At 42.6% G+C, this 17,073-nt stretch overlaps 1 protein-coding gene across 30 annotated transcripts in view; it reads left to right on the top strand.

The window, feature by feature from the left end:
• The window catches only part of rims1b (regulating synaptic membrane exocytosis 1b), an 83,450-nt gene extending 75,514 nt beyond the window's left edge, over positions 1-7,936 (top strand). For all 30 annotated transcript variants that reach the window (XM_026169707.1, XM_026169704.1, XM_026169706.1 and 27 more), the window contains 5 exons: positions 3,780-3,924; positions 4,401-4,513; positions 6,052-6,153; positions 6,342-6,481; positions 6,599-7,936. In XM_026169707.1, the coding sequence (XP_026025492.1) occupies positions 3,780-3,924; positions 4,401-4,513; positions 6,052-6,153; positions 6,342-6,481; positions 6,599-6,817 (719 nt within the window). In that variant the 3' untranslated portion in view covers positions 6,818-7,936. The remainder of the gene's footprint in view (positions 1-3,779; positions 3,925-4,400; positions 4,514-6,051; positions 6,154-6,341; positions 6,482-6,598) is intronic.
• Positions 7,937-17,073: the final 9,137 nt, after the last annotated feature.

Here is a 17,073-nt window from a genome sequence, read left to right as displayed (position 1 = left end):
GTCATTTAGACAGCCGTTAGCACATGATTCTCCTTATGCTGCTGAGAATATAGCCCAGAAGAAGCGGATAGTATAGCTTTTATTTTGGAAAGAGACATTTCTCTGTAATAAACTCTCTTTTCCAAAGATGAGTGATTCCTCAATCAGATACAGGGCTTGCAATATCGCTAGCCTGACATCCAGGGGCTAGCGATTTTTTCAGTCGGGCTACCAAAATCTATCTCTGCCCTGCCCGTCGGGCTATTGTAAGAAGGAAAAATATATGTCAATGCTTTTGCATTCTTTCAGAAATGTAGCTGGGTAATTATGTCATTGGCATCGGTGAGCCACTGTCAATATGTGACATATTGAAATCGCGTTTGAATTTGCGCTTGTTTTTTTGCTTTCACTTTGCAATCCCCGAACTGTGTATAGAGAGCGACAGCACTGATCTGTGAGTGATGATAATTTGTGCACCAATTCCTCTGATATCGTCTTATCAATCGTTAGCTTACTATGCAAACATGACAAGTGAAATCTCCCGCAGCTTAAACATGTGAGAGGTTGATCGCGCAGAGAATCGCTGAGCTTATGTGAGTGCGTGTGTAAAAGCAGCAGGATATATATTTCAGTTCTGCTGAGCCAAATAAGACAGGTCAGGGTGAAGAAGTGACAGCCAAAGAAAAGCTTACCACAAAACGGAGAAGTTATGACAAATCAGACTATAAGGCAAAAAGAAAGTGCAGCTTTATGGTTTCATGGAAAAAAGAATTTCTGTGGCTGCAATATGACGAGCTAAATAACCAGGGCTGCACATAAGTGGTCCGCAGGTGCGCATTCGCTGTCAAAATAAAAAACACGCACAAGGGTTAGGGTTAAATTTAAAAACTGTACTTTTGAGTTAAAATATATATTTATAATTTTAATAAATGACAAATTAAAAATGCATGAACATTTTTTTTGTATCGAAAAAATATCAAACCGTGACACCAAAGTATCGAACCGAACCGTGAATTTTGTGTATCGTTGCACCCCTACTTCTTTCTTTGAGCTGCTAAATGTGAAGAAAAGTAGTTTGTTCTTCTAAATACAAGTCCCTGTGGGGGCAGTTATGCTGTGAGATTTTAACGTTGAGCTGCTCACTGACAAACTGAATGCTGTGCATGCTGGATTGTGACTTCTATGTCATTATTTATTGGGCTCTTCCCAAAAGAGCTACACAGGCCCGCTCTCTTGTGGGCCTGCTGCCTGCAGGAGGGGCCACAGGGCTTCGGTGCTGTGTGGATTCTCTTAGTGGGTGGAAACGCCTCGGTGTCCTTCCAAAAGAGCTGGGGGGCAGGGAGGCAGAGGTCTGGGGATCCCCAAAAGTTTTAGTCATATGACTCTATACTTTTCCAGATTCTTCATTTTTGCCTACAAAAGGACATGCAAAGTGCAAACCTTGATTACATTATCTAATTTAACCAAACCCAGGAGTCTAGGTGATTTCTCTTGTTGGTTTTCTCTAAAGAAAATATGGTTAAAACAGCAGCTGCACCGTTAAACTACTGTGTGCGATCACTTCGACTTAGAGAATGCAGGTTTGAACCCTTAAGCTACAGCTAAGCTAATAACAACCACATCCATACAGAAATATTCATTGCATTTTGTCCCGAGGTACAGACTGTACCCAAGCACCGCAAATTGAAAGTGTCCTTTTGTTCTGTAAAAGACAAACTTCTACTGCTGTCGCTGGCCCAGCGCTCGTCATAAAGACAAACAACCACAGCTCGGCTCGCGGTCACACAACAGAGTGTGGCTCGTCCGAGCCCAGCATCCACTTCCACCACCGGGGCATGTACGATGAAAGCCAAATGCTGTACTTCTCTTCATTGTAGAGGGCATAAAAAGCTATTAGAGAATATTAGGCCTTCAGGGGGTCGCTCGCCCACTGCCACTGATGTAGAGAGGGGAGAGAGGAAGTAGAGAAAGGACGAACATCAGCCTAATGTAAAAAAGTCTCTCTTGGTCATGATGGATGATGCCGAATGCAGGTAAGAGAGGCTCACTTGTATTTTCTAAACTATTTACTGTGAGGTTTTAGACACAGGATAAAGGGAGGCTCAGAAATGTTGTTTTCCAACATCATGAGTCAGAAGGCAGACGCGCCCCTGTCCAAGATGCCACACAGTGGGGTTTTTTGGCTGTTTTTCTGCCCAACAATTTCCTGTTTACTGCTGGTGAACAGATTCTACAGAACATGGGCGCAACTTTGACCGTGGTTCAGACAGCGAGATCAAACAGTCCTGAACTGGATCTGTGGGCTATCTTGTGATATTCAGCTTTGTCTAACATATGAATGGTTTACTGTTTAGGCCACTGAGTGAACTCTGTCCTCTGAAAATGCAGAAACATTATTCTAAGTTAGACCAAACTCCAAAACCACAACAGCAAAATCTTTGTGTGAATCCTGATACTCTGGGATTTTCCACCTTCTAGATGAATCACTTTGTGGGGTCATTTGAGTAATCACTCATGATAAGGGACTACCAAGAATAATAATATCTTTATTTAAAAACAGTAGCACCTTTCAAGAACAAGTTACAGTTTTCTTTACAAAGGCAAGAGCAGTGCACGACTGCACATTTCTTTCAAGGCTTAAAATGTTCGTGTAAAGCGTGAACTGAGTCTGAGTCTCCGGATATTTGGATGCGATCTATACTTAAAAACATTAAGATAATGTCTCCAAACTTTTCTCACGTCATTTTGATGTGCATTTGTTGTGTTGTGTTTTTAAGGAGCACTATAATTAAACCATTACCTAAAAAGCTCTTATTTGATCCATCTGTCTCCATCTGGCTAATTATAGGCCAATTTCTAACCTTCTTTTTATTTCAAAGATTCTCCAAAGAGTTCAGTTCAGTTCAGTTCATTTTTATTTCAAACATTTCAAACATGTGCCTTCACAATCATTACAAAATATCATTCCATTATTTGTTTGAAAAGGAGTAGTTGTCAAGCAGCTGGATGATGATCTAGAGGAGCATTAAAACAGCTAGTGAAGGTTACAAATCATCGTTTTATGGCCGTTGACAGTGGACTCCTCTCTGTGCTTGTCCTGCTCGTCCTCAGTACAGCACACACAACTGATCCGAAATTACAAACTCAGACGCACCACTGGTGTTTTTGTTTGAATCCTACATATCTCATAAATTTAGTTTTGTTGATTTAAACGAGGAGCGTTCCACAGATCTCAATGTTTGGACCACTATTTTTACATTATACATGTTTCCCCTCAATAGTGTTACAGAGCACTGGATACATTTTCATTGCTATGCAGATGATACCTAAAGCCAAATGACACAAATCCATCCATCCTAACCATGTGCTTCTTAATTCAGTTTTATTTGTATATATTGTAGGTCAAAGACACTGCAATATTAGTTATAGAAACAAATATGATCAAATGTCCCCATATGAGCAACACGTGGCAACAGCGGGAAGGAAGAACTCCCTTTTAACAGGAAGAGACCTCCAACAGAACCAAGCTCAGAGAGGGGCGGGGCCATCTGCAAACGCAAACCATGAACAATATAAAACGTGCAGTGGTGCCATATAAATAAAAATATCCTCTGCTTTGTTCATGTTTTAATTGTGGGAGGGGAATGTATAACTCCTAATTGTTATAAGTATCTATAGCTTCAGCCTAACAACTTTCCTGTGGTATCGGTTTTAAAGAAAAGAGCCATTCCTTCACTGGAGTCTGTTATCAAAATATTGTCTGCTTGATGATTCTTCCTCTCGCTCTCGTTTACCTCCAGAGGGGAAGAGTAAGAAGGAGAAAGGAGCGTCGATCCAGAGGAGCACGGAGACCGGCATGGCCGTGGAGCTGACGAGGAACATGAGCCGGCAGCCCAGCAGAGAGTCCAACAACGGCAGCATGAACAGCTGCAACTCTGAGGGGAAGTCAGTAAACCCGTCCCTCTGCTACTCGTCATCTGCACTCTCTGTGTCACAAAGACGTACTGAATGAAATGAGTTAGAGTGACAGTAATGACTGCATGTCAGCATGTTCTGAGGGAGACATCCATTCCCGCCTGCGGGTATTTCTGTATGTGTTGGCCGACTGAGAGTAAACACAGTCTAATATAACGAGCACGCAGTTTAAAAATGAGTCAGCGTGGAGAGTGTGAGGCGACGATAAAACCAAAACTCAGACAGAGTCAAATTAAGACCGGGTGTTTTCTGTCGCTTGGACAATCACGTAGATATTTTTTCTTGTTATAAATAATGAGTGCAAGTGAAATTCTCCTGGAGGCAGCAAAGTGAATCCACCACATGTGCTGACTGAGTGGGGCCATCAGCAAGACTGATGACACATTTGTATATAGGTTGGTGATTTTTAGAGTTAATAATGGGCTGTTTTGTGTTTTCTGTGGTAGCTTGATCTTTTCTGGAGTGAATCTAGGTGCCAGCAGTCAATTCAGTGACTTCCTGGATGGACTCGGACCAGCTCAGTTAGTGGGAAGACAAACACTGGCTACTCCTGCCATCGGTACAAAACCTCTTCTCTCTTCTTTTGAATTATTTGGGGTATTTTTTAAAGCTTTATTTGTGCATGCATGGATAGATGTTGTAAAGGTTTTTTTGCATTTAACAATGAATCAGAAAATGTCAGAAATCATTATTAGTATTGTAATGTTTTTGCTACTTTGTATTTTTGTGTGTCTTGAGTATTTCTAGCATGAATTTCTCTGACATATTTTGGATATTTCTGGTATTTTATTTTAAATGTTGATTGTGCCATTCATCCTCTTCTCTTGGTCGTGAGGCATCAATCTAAGCAGACAATCCCAGTCTTCCATCTTCCCAGCCTCTCCTCCACTTCTTCAGGTAGGAAGACGTTCCCGAGTCAGCCGAGAAATGTGATCTTTCCAGCATGTCGTGGTTCATTTCACACTGGGCCACAGACTGCTCCAGTGCAAGTTGGAGGTCACTGCTTGATAAAGCCAGCGGAGCTACATCATCTACGAAAATCAAGCACGAGATCCTCAGGCCACATAGCCTTGAGAAATTCAGGGAAAATCTCATTCGCCCCATTCACTGTGTCCACTGCAGAAGGTCTGTCAGTGGGGCTGAGAAGATCCTTGATGTATTCCTCACACCACCAAACTATGTCCTGAGTTGAGGTCAGCAGCGTTGCATCCCTGCTATAAAAAGTGTTTGCAGGGAGCTGTCCACGCCACTCGAGTCACCTGACGATTTGCCGGACTTCCTTCAAGGTCGACTAAAAGTCCTGCTCAATGGCCTCGCTGAGCTCCTCCCATACCTGAGTTTTTTGGTACTGCAAGAGCTGCAATCCACTTGGCCTGTTGGTACCTGTCAGCTGCCTCTGCTCACCATGCTTGATAGAATCCCTCCCACTGCTTGATGGCTCCTTTAACCTCTGCTGTTCATCTGATTCAGGGATTACCGCCACACTAGGGTCCGCTTTCCACAGAATGCTGTTAAAGTTTTGCTCAAAGTGAGAGCTGAAGAGCTTGACACTCTGGCCTTTGCCAAGTTCACCCTCACTGTCCAACATCTTCCATTGCCACCTGATGCAACTCACCAACAGGTGGTGAAGTGCAAAAATGAATCACTGACCTGCGACGCAGGGTGTCCTGGTGCCACGTGGACTTTTGGACACCCTCATGCTTGAACATCGTGTTCAATTTGGAGAAACTGCGGTGCAGCCAGTCCCTCCCATTCACACTCCTCTAGATCATTCTGTCATTGCCCATGTGAGCATTTAAGTCCTCCAGTAGGACAATGCAGCAATGTTCAGCACATGAGTGCACACGACAATCAGGACATAGGGAGGGAGAAAGAGAGACTGTTTTCATGTTCTTATAACTATTAATTTTATATTTTTATTGTTTCTTATGATTATTTGTACTTAATCTTGTTCTTTTTTATTGTTATTGTTGATGATGATCAATTTAATTGTGCCAGGCTGAGAGTGTTACCTATGCATTAAGTCTGCGCTCCTGTCGGTAGTAGATGTTGGTGTTGAGCTCTTTGTTTTCTTATTTTTTGTGCTGTGTTTTTTAGGTGATATCCAGATCGGTATGATGGAGAAAAAGGGTCAGCTGGAGGTGGAGGTGATCAGAGCACGAGGACTTGTACAGAAGCCAGGATCCAAATCTCTCCCTGGTAAGCGCCCAACCTGACTGAAGCCGCCACAGACCAACTAATCCCTCCATCACTCACACACATGTTATTATAATCCAGTATATACACTCGACTCAAGCTCACCTGTTCTTTGCGTTCGTACAACCAGCCCTGAGAGCCGATAGTGTTCCCACTAATGGCTTTTTTTATTGCTCTGTTTCTGCCGTCAGCTCCATATGTCAAAGTCTATCTGCTGAATAATGGAGCGTACGTAGCCAAAAAGAAAACCAAGATTGCACGGAAAACACTTGACCCACTGTACCAGCAAGCACTGCTATTTGAGGAGAGCCCGCAGGGGAAAGTGTTACAGGTGAGCAGGAGATTTATTTCCCTTCATCACAAAGTTAAATGCTTCCCCCCCTCCTACTTCATGCTGACGGAAATCGAGCAGAGCAACATGACAACGTGAAATTATTTTTTCCTTCAGGTGATTGTATGGGGAGACTATGGCCGCATGGACCATAAAAGCTTCATGGGAGTTGCACAAATCTTATTGGAGGAGCTGGACTTATCAAGCACAGTCATCGGTTGGTACAAGCTGTTCCCACCATCCTCTCTGGTGGATCCGACACTCGCCTCCCTGACGCGACGAGCTTCTCAGTCGTCTCTCGACAGCTCGTCCGGACCGCCCGGGGTCCGATCTTAGTGGACAAACAGCTCTACACCACCGAGAAAAAACTAAAACTAAAACTCGGAGAGAAATGAAATACTAACGGCAGAAATGTAGAACAACAACAATCAGAAACACGAGAAAGCTTTGTTGAAATCTGACAATCACTCCTGCCGCGGTTAATTTTGTCTGTCGTAGGGAGCGTCGCATTTCAGTGTTTCATGTCCATTCGAGGAAAAGTCTCTGTGTTTTCTCTGTGTGTGCTGAAGAAGCCGTGCAGCAGCTGTCCAGACAGTACCAGAGAATCCAAACGAAGCAGGGTGGCTTTTAACCGAATCAACAATAGCAAAGAAATGTATGTAAAGCATCGGAATGTATGGACTCGAGACAAGAGGTAATCACCCTCCGCTCCTGCAGGCGGCGCTGCGCTCCCTGCAGTGGCCTCCTCCAGAACCCCAACAGACTGCTGGTATTCCCGTCCCCGCCGTGTGTGGGGGACGGGGTGCTCAGTCTGGAAGCACAGGGCCTTCTTCTGGTGCCTAGACCTCGGAGCCGCATTACTGGTCCCCCCCTCTCTGTGGAAAGATCCTCTTTTCAATATGTTTACCATGGCTGCTCTGAAGCCGCACCGTTTCAGCGTGTTTGCTTTGTTGTTCATTTCTTTCCCTTCGTTACTACTGGCACAAGATGTTTTTAAAAATGCTCATGATAATGTTGTCAGTCTGGTGTGTGCATGGAGAGTAAAAATAAAATACAAGAGATTAAAAAAAAAAAGAAGCTATTAAATGTCTGCAAGTGTAATGCAGGAAGAGGGCGGGGAACAGGTTAGATTTTTACATGTGAGATTAGCGTTGTTTTGCTGGCAAGCGTGCAGGCCAGTCGTCTTTGTATAGTTGTATATTAGGCCTCCCAGGAGGTTGACCAATAAGTAAAATTTATGTCACTTTGAAATATCACAAGGGTACAATGTCAATGTAAAAAAAAGAAAACGTAAATCTTTGTTCACCTATGTGAGAGCGAGACAGGGGCGTCTAATTTTTCACATTTTTTGGGAGGCACATTCCCTCCCTCCCGGCATGTTAAAGGTTTTTATCCAATCTTTAGTTCAACATTTTTTTCTTTTTAAATTTAAACACAAGCACAAGAGCTTGATTTTTTTACAACAAAAAGTTTAACGTTTTGAAGAAAAAAATAATAATACATAGCTAAAAAAATCAAAAACAAAAAAAAGGACAAAAAGCAGCAATCCTCCCGTCACCGGTTCTCTTCATCGTTTCGTCTCGACGTTCGGAGGCAAACAGAACAACAAATATTGTCACAGTTTTTTCCTCGTGCATCTCGGTGAATGTGGGCCAATCAGATCGATCCGTCGGGACGCCAACGCTCATCCTCCGTCCGGCCTGCAGGCTCCTCCCACCCGGAGGGGGGAGGGGCAGCATGACTTTGGAACCCGTTCCAAGCTGCATGCACATTTTTGTAAACAAACAAACAAACAAAAAAAATCTAGATACGCGTGTTAGCTCCACATACTGTAGGGCCGCTTGTATGTTGCATGCAGTTGTACAGTTTGCTCGTACTTGAATATTAAAGAGATAAAACCAAGAAACTGAAGCCATTCCCATTACGCAAAGACATCCAAATCCACTGCAGTCCAGTCCACGTCCTTCAGTCCGGTGCTGAATGTCTCTCAAACCGAATCCCAAGATTACATTGATGTCTCTGGAAGATGTACTGTACTGTACTGAGCAGACCTCGCAGCCCCTCTTACTGTTATTCCACATCATAGTATACCTCCGAGGGGCTGGGACGATGTATGAATAAATATGTACAAATCAGATCTATGAAAATATGAATTATGTTTCAACATAATGATTTCAGACGACACGGAGAATAAACTCAGATGCACAGAAAGTCGCACCCTGTAAATACTCAGCACTATGCCCGGGGTTTTCATTTGGTTCACTGAGAAAAGGGGCCAAGTCTTATAATAAGGAGCGATTAGTACTTTAGGTGACGAGGGGACCGTGCTGTGGGACGGCGATGGGTCTGAAAGTCCTCGTCTGAACACTTCTCTGTGCTTCGAACTCGGCGTCTGTGCCCGGCCCGCCATGCTCAGTCCCGCCTCACTCCAGATTTCTTTTCATTGTCCAGTGAAGCTGTTTTTTTCCTTATTTATTTAGGGTTTTTTTCCTTGTCAGTATTAACAGGAGAAAAAATTGCTGATTGTTTACAACTTCTGTGTTCCACTGAAACAAGAAAATCAGAAAAAAGTAAAGCATTCACTGCAACATTTCTTGTTTGTATAACAGATGTGGCTCAAATGATGTGTATGTTTTATATATAAAAAAATTTCATTTTTATGATTTACAAATAAAAAAGAATGTGTGGAAAAAAATACCAATGTTTTCCTTGATTGTTTCTCATGCTTATTTTTTAATTTTCTGATTTGACATGATGTCAAAAGGCCAGGGTGCCTTGTTTGTGGGAAAGCTAATATTTATTCTCAGTCTGTGCATCTCTGAGCAGAGCAGCATTATTTTAGAGAGAGGGCCATCACTGTTCCCACCGTAGTAAATTTATTACAGTTCATAAAAACATATTTCAAGTGTTTTCATCAGTTCTAGATACAATATAAAAGAACAACATGTGCTTTTCCCCCTTTTATTCAGTTGAGAAGGTGATGAGCTATCTGCTAACGCTAGCTAGTTTGGTTAGCAAATGCTAACCAACTCTATGGGTCTATTGCTGGACATACCCGCTAATTAGTGCTATGTACAGTAGCATGCACAACAAAATTCTAGACTTTTATGCGCCGTGGCCATCGTACTAACTTGTCTGTGCAGATAACAGCTTAGGAATCTAAACAGTAGTCAGACCATACTAGTAGCTCTTACAGCAATCAACATGGCCTACATGTCCAGTTCGGTGAGCTCAGTTAGCTGAGGTTAATCCTAGCAGACAGTTAGTGTCCTATCTGTTACTCAGACAAACACGTGGCTAATAAAGTTTAAACAGGTGAGTAATAGTAATATTACTTAATAATTATTAATATAGTAATATTTATACCTAAACAGTTCTCATTAAGGAATAAATTGATCAAGGAGTGGAAAATAATTTGTGTAGCAAGCAGTAAGCATGATAATTTTTGCTCTAAAGTTGGCTATTTCAACAAGGGAGTCTATGGAGAGTGACTCACTTTAGAAGTCAGTCTTGAGTGGCCACAAGAGAAACTGCAGTTTTTATCAATATGTGTTGCACTGATTATGTCGTCCTTATTTCCTTTTTTTTGTTATTTCATGCTTTTGTTTGGGTCAAGAAGGGCATCCAATATAAAGTCTGCCAAATCAAACATGCGCTGGTAACCAGTGTGATGACGTCTTCTGGAAAGGGAGCAGCAACTATTTAAAAAGCGCTATAACCTCAAACGACCAAGATATTTTAGCAAATAAAATACAGTTTGTGACCACATGATATACCAGAAAGATTTTCTAAAAGGTTCTTATGTAATGAGTTTTCAGTCTTTTTTTAATGCAAAAATCCCTAAAGTTGTGATGTTATTTAACCAGGTACTTAGTCTGGATGGCTTTACCTTGGCCTCGAGTGATCCTGTGAGGAACACCGGCGTAATTTCAGACCAAGATATGTTCTTCAGCACACACAGTATAGACATACATGTAAGGCTGCTTTCCTTCACCTAAGTGGTATTTTTCTAATTCAATACACCATTTCAATTCAATTCAGTTTTATTTATACAGCACCAAATCACAACAACAGCCGCCTCAAGGTGCTTTATATTGTAAGATAGACCCTAAAATAATACATACAGATAAAAACCCAACAATCCTATGACCTTCTATGAGCAAACACCTTGGCAACAGTGGGAAGGAAAAACTCCCTTTGAACAGGAAGAAACCTCCGGTAGAACCAGGCTCAGGGAGGGGCAGGGCCATCTGCCGTGACCGGTTGGGTTGAGAGAAGGAAGGCGGGACAAAAGACATGCTGTGAATAAAATTTTAACAATGAAATGTTGTTGTTGTACAGTGGAACCTGTAAACAGACGGCTTCTGCAAAGTAAAGTCTCAAAGACCAGAGATGAGAGAACGGAGGACAATTTTAGGTTCTTAAGTGCTCTGTTTGTGAATAAAGTCACATGACAACCATGTGGTACTACATACAACACCATCACAGTCTTGCCACTGCGATCCATCTAACCAAAAAGGATCTGCTGTTTCTTATACAACACAGAGCTTGGGAGATTTATGCTCCACTTGTTGTTAAGTAACCACAGGATCCCCCAAAAACAACATCTGCAGGCAATCTACACTGACCCGCCCACCACCCTTGCCCTGGCAGCCGGGCCCCCAGGCTCCCTCTGTGCTGCAGCATCAGGGGTCATAACCTGCCTGTATAAAACATGGACACAGACCATCGTGGAAAAGACACATGTAGATCACACATGTCAGAGGCCACTATAAAATTTCCATGCTGCTCCCAGGAATAAGATTAATCTATCTAATAAAATCAAAGGTCATGCATTGGTGGAAAAGAAACCATGAGTTCACGTGGAATACAAACATTTCAAACTTAACTTTTAATATCATCCATGAAGACGGGCTTCCCAAGTAAAATATTAAACAAACAAAACCTTTGGGAAAAGAAAGGCTCATGTGAGCCGAGCGATGCCGGGAAAAACAGTCTGAGAGTCTGTCGGCATGAGGTTCAGGACCCAGAAACCATCTCACATGATGAGATGACGTGAGACCAGTGATAGTTTGGGTTGTAAGTTTACCACTGCTTTCCCTCCAGCAAAACATGTTACAACTTATTTCTTCTCAAGTGGGATTAAAAAGGGTGCAGATTTTTATAAAAGAGAACACCAGCATAAAAGGATTATCCATTTCCAGCCTCGTATTTTTATTCTTGGACTCTATCAGAGTAGCTGTGTATGACCCACAGTTCAAAACAATGCTAATTTATCTCATTCTGGGTCTTGTTTCAGTGCCACACTTCATCCTCTGTCTGAAACAAGTTGTTAAAAGCCATCTTTCACTGCGCCTCCTAAAAGGAATTACAGCAGGGGGGTGGGGCTTTTGTGCTCACAGCAGAGTACTTTTACAATAATGTACTTCCTCTGAAATAGTCCATAAATAAATACATTTTGATGGAAGGGTTGAGACAATTGTTTTTTATTGTCCAAAAATACCTTTCTGTGAGTTTTAGGGACATCATACCACCATAAAGCAATTTGTAGCTTCTGCCATTTTTATTTGAGGCATGAAGCGAGCAGCAGCTGAAATTTTATAGCTGCAGCGTTTTCAGTCACCACAGTCGCCTGCTCCTCTGCATGCATGGAGATACAGAAACACACATTAGCAGAATGCTAGTGTCTAATAAACTGTGGGATTTCTTTTTGTCCTGTTCAACACTCAGCTAGAGCGGAAGTTAGTTCCTATACAATGGGGTTAACAGGAAGTAGATTGGCTCTCCTCACAGCCAGAGATTTCCTAGAGCCAGAGATCAGTAATGACCAGATGAGGCACATTCACTCTCCAAATGTTTAGAGCAGTCTGAAGAATGCTCGGTGTTGCTCAAACCTATATATAGGTTTGAGCTATATATAGGTCTATACAGTCTATATATAGGTATATATATATATACCTAAATATAGACTGACCTCGTTATTTCAATTCAATTCAGTTTTATTTATACAGCACCAACATCACAACAACACCTCAAGGCGCTTTATATTGTAAGGTAGACCCTACAATAATACACAAAGAGAAAAACCTAACAATCATATGACTCCTTATCTGCAAGAACTTTGGTGACAACGGGAAGGAAAAACGACCTTTTAACAGGAAGAAACCTCCAGCAAAACCAGGCTTAGGGAGGGGCGGGGCCGACAGGATATTTGGAACTTTGGATCTGTTTAATATAATCATCCACTATTGTAGGTTTCCTTCTAATGGAGCCTTAGCTTGACGCTCCGCTTGGTCCCTCTTTCCTTATCCACAAAAAACAAAAAACGAAACCGCAGTCCTTGATAGCTTCTCAATATTTACTTCAATAGTCCAAACAGGTACACAGCAACAGAATTCCAAATTACAAAAACTTATAAAGGTCAATTCAAAATGGATGAAGAGAGATTGCGAGGTCAAAAAACCATATGGCTCCACTCTCCTCTCGCCCAACTTCCTGTTTTCTGCACTATCAAAATAAAAGCATACATTTCAAATTAAACTGCATGTAGGCTTCTACATTACCGGCTCCTAATTGTTATCAATGTCTTTGAAACAATTACTACAAAATCTTTAACTTAAATGAAAAGATCTATGGCTACATCACTTAACTGAACTTCAACTATCTTAAAAGAATCTTCTTTCACTTTCCTCCCCTCAGAGGAAACTAGTTCTTGATTTTCAAAGAGTGCATCAATTATCTTCAGCTTCTTGCAAAAGGCACAGCTTTGTAACTGGTCGACAAAGCTCATTGGTCTTGGTCTTTACTTTCACCTGACGCACCAGACCTTTCTGGTCTGGAAAGGTCTCTACGATTCTTCCTAGTGGCCATGAATTTCTGGGTGCTGTGTCATCTACGATCAGCACAACATCACCAACATGGAAATTTCTCTTAGGTGTAGTCCATCGTTGACGCTCTTGGAGCTGCATGAGGTATTCCTTGCACCAGCGTTTCCAAAAAATGTCTGCAAGATATTGGATTTGTCTCCACCTGCGATTTACATACTGGGCATCCTTGTTGAAGATTCCTGGGGGTAATTCTGGCTTAACCTTCAGCAACAGGAGATGGTTGGGTGTTAAAGCCTCCAGGTCATTGGGATCTGAAGATTCCTTTGTAATAGGCCTGCTGTTTATAATAGCCTCAGCTTCACACAGCAAGGTGTGGAGACCTTCTTCATCCAACAGTTGTTCTTTTACTGTGACGTTCAAAATTTTTCTCACTGAGCGGATGAGTCTCTCCCAGCTTCCTCCATGGTGAGATCCTGCTGGTGGATTAAAATGCCATTGGATCCCCCTTTGCTGCAATGATTTTATGATCATACTGGAGTTCCATTCTTTAATTGCTTTCTTTAACTCACTGTTAGCTGATCGGAAGTTGGTTCCATTATCCGAGTACATCTCTTTAACTTGTCCTCTTCTGGCAAGGAATCTTCTGATGGCGTTGAGACATGCATCAGTGTCAAGTGAAGATGCAACCTCCAGATGTACAGCTCGTGTGGTAAGACATGTGAAAATGACACCATATCTTTTTACTTGACTTCTTCCCCTTTTTACCAGGAATGGACCAAAGTAGTCAACACCTACTTTGGTGAACGGAGGGTCATCAGGCAGGATCCTGCATTTTGGTAAATCTGCCATTATTTGTTTGCCAGTACTTCCGTGTAGCCTTTTACAGGTGACACATTTTGACAAGAACCTTCTAATGGCTCCATTTGCTCCAGGGATCCAAAATTTTTGACGCAGATGAACCAACATGTGATTCCGTCCGGCGTGAGCTGTAACATCATGGGTATGTCTTAACACAAGCTGTGTGATATGTGACTCCTTTGGCAAGATGACTTGCTGCTTAGCATCATCTGGCATCGCTGCTCGACTCAACCTTCCTCCAACTCTTATGACTCCATCTTGCAGTACTGGAGTCAACTTGTAGAGAGAGCCTTTTTTCTTCACCCTTTGATGTTCTTTCAGCATTGCCAAGTCCTGTTCAAAACTTTGCTTCTGACAGTACTTCACAATTTCCATTTCTGCTTTAGACAAATCATCACAGGTTAGATTTTTTCCCTTGAAAGCTTTCTTGAATTGGCTCATCCTGATTTCCTCACTCATTGTGCTTGCTTCCTTTCTCTTTGCTATTAATTCCTTAAGCAAACTCTTCAGTTTCATGAACCAGGCTACAGCACGCTTTAGCTTTGTCCAAGATGAGTAGTGATTCATCAGCTGGTCTACTGCGTCTTTGAGCCCTTGCATCTGAATGACATGTGTCTGAGCTTCTCTTTTGACCTCTAAGTCATCAAAATCCAGCATTCTGGGATCTGGATTCTTCGGCCACTGATCTTCTGAGCAGAATAGGAAACTTGGTCCCGAAAGCCAATCGCCACATTTTAAGAATGCTGCAACAGTCTGTCCTCTAGAGACATGATCTGCTGGATTCAAAGTGGTATTGACATATCTCCACTGCCGAATGTGAGAATGGCTCAAGATTACTGAGATCCTATTAGAAACAAAGGTCTTGAATCTTGTGCCTTCACTATTCAAGTACTTTAGCACAGCCGTGCTATCTGTCCAAAAAACAGATTCATGCAGTTCTACTTCTAGTTCCTTCTTTAGAAGTTTATCCATCTTCACTGCAACAGTTGCGGCAATCAGTTCCATTCGTGGGATGGTTGGACACTTCAAAGGTGCAACCCTTGCCTTTGCCATTACCAAGGTGGACTGAGTCTCGCCACTTGCATTGCGCAGCAACAGGTAGCTTGCTGTGCCATAAGCGTCTTCGCTTGCGTCAGCGAAATGATGCAACTGCGCAAAGACTGGTGCACCAAACTGCTTTGACTTGATGCTCCTGTCAACTCCAAAGTCGTCAAGCCTTTGCAAATCTGCAACCCACTTATTCCAGCTCTTAATGACGTCCTCCGGTAGGTATTCATCCCAGCCGTATTTCCTCCGACATAAATCGTGCAAGATTTTTTTCGCACACAGAATCACCGGAGCAACAAATCCCAGTGGATCAAAGATGGAGCTGAGAAGGGAAAGCAGTCCTCTTCTAGTGTTCGGTCTGTTTTTAAGGTTGATCTTGAACTTGAACTGATCTGATTCAGCACACCACTGAATTCCCAATGCTCTTTCCATCGGCAAATTACTCTCGTCCGGATTCAGAACTTTAAATCCTTGTGCTCTTTCTTCATCAGGAATTGAGTTGAGCAACTTTCTGCTGTTGCTTGACCATTTTGTTAGTCGAAATCCGCCTTTTGCCAACATGTTCCTCAAGTCAGAACACAGGGTGATTGCTGCATCTTCCTCTGCAATTGACTTAAGACAGTCGTCCACGTAAAAATTTTTCTTGACTGTCCTTGCAGCTTCTTGACCAAATTCCCTTTCGAAATCAGTAGCGCATTTCTGAAGTGCAAAAGATGCAACACTTGGCGAAGAGGTGGCACCAAAGATGTGGACCAACATTTTGTGTTCTGCAAGCTTCTCCTTGTAATTCCCATCAGACCACCAAAGAAACCTGAGGAGATCTGTATCTTCCTTGCTGACTCTGACCTGGTGGAACATGGCCTCCACATCAGCCATTACTGCCACAATCTCCTGTCGAAACCTCAGGAGGACTCCCACCAGTGAGCTTGTCAAATCCGGTCCCTGCAAGAGATGCTGGTTCAGCGATGTTCCTTGAAAGCTTGCCCCGCAGTCGAAGACAACACGTAACCTTTGCTTGACCGGATGTCTCACTCCATGATGAGGCAAATACCATGTTCGTCCCTCCAGTGACTTACATTCAGCATCGTTCAGTTTGATCGCGTAACCCTTTTTTAGGATATCATCCATATATGCAACATATTCCTCGTAAAACTTGACATCTCTGGTGAATCTTTTCTGTAAGTTCAGCGCACGTTGCACTGCGACTTCTCTGTTGCTTGGCAAGCACAGCGCCTTGCTTCTCACTGGAAGACAAATACTATAATGGCCATCCTCCAGTTTTGCAGACTGAGACACCATGTTCAGAAACTGACGATCTTCCTTGGACATTTCAAGATTTTCGTCTTGTCCTGCATCAGGAAAGTCCTGCTTAAACTGTAGCTGCCAGAGCTCTTCCAACCTGGCTACTGATATCCTATTCACAGTCACTTGTGCCGATCTGTTTCTCCCACTCATGTCGCCTCCACTCCTAAGTGGTCCATTTACTGTCCAACCTAATATTGTTCTCACTGCGTAGGGTCCATTGTCCACGCTGTTTACCACCTTAAGCGGTTCCATGGCTTTGGGAACATTCACTCCTATGAGTAATCCAACATCCGCTTGGATAGTGGGAAGTTTCACTTCCGTCAGGTGTGACCACCTGTCAACATCTTCTTGGCTTGGGATATTGTTTTTACTTACAGGAATGTGGTCTTGTGCATACACCTCTGAAAGTTTAATAAACTGGCTACCATCCAGACTACTGACTTCCAGTCCAGTCACAATGCAGGTGTTCACAACAGATTCATTTCCCATCGTGCGGAGTGAAATTTTCGTAATTCGTCCATTCAGGTTCAGTTGTTTTATCAGTGACTCTGTCAC

Source organism: Astatotilapia calliptera, chromosome 6 (assembly GCF_900246225.1).
Source record: "Astatotilapia calliptera chromosome 6, fAstCal1.2, whole genome shotgun sequence".
In the NCBI taxonomy this organism is placed as follows: domain Eukaryota; kingdom Metazoa; phylum Chordata; class Actinopteri; order Cichliformes; family Cichlidae; genus Astatotilapia; species Astatotilapia calliptera.
The sequence above is the reverse complement of the archived record's forward strand: the minus strand, read 5'-3'. Positions and strand labels throughout refer to the sequence as shown.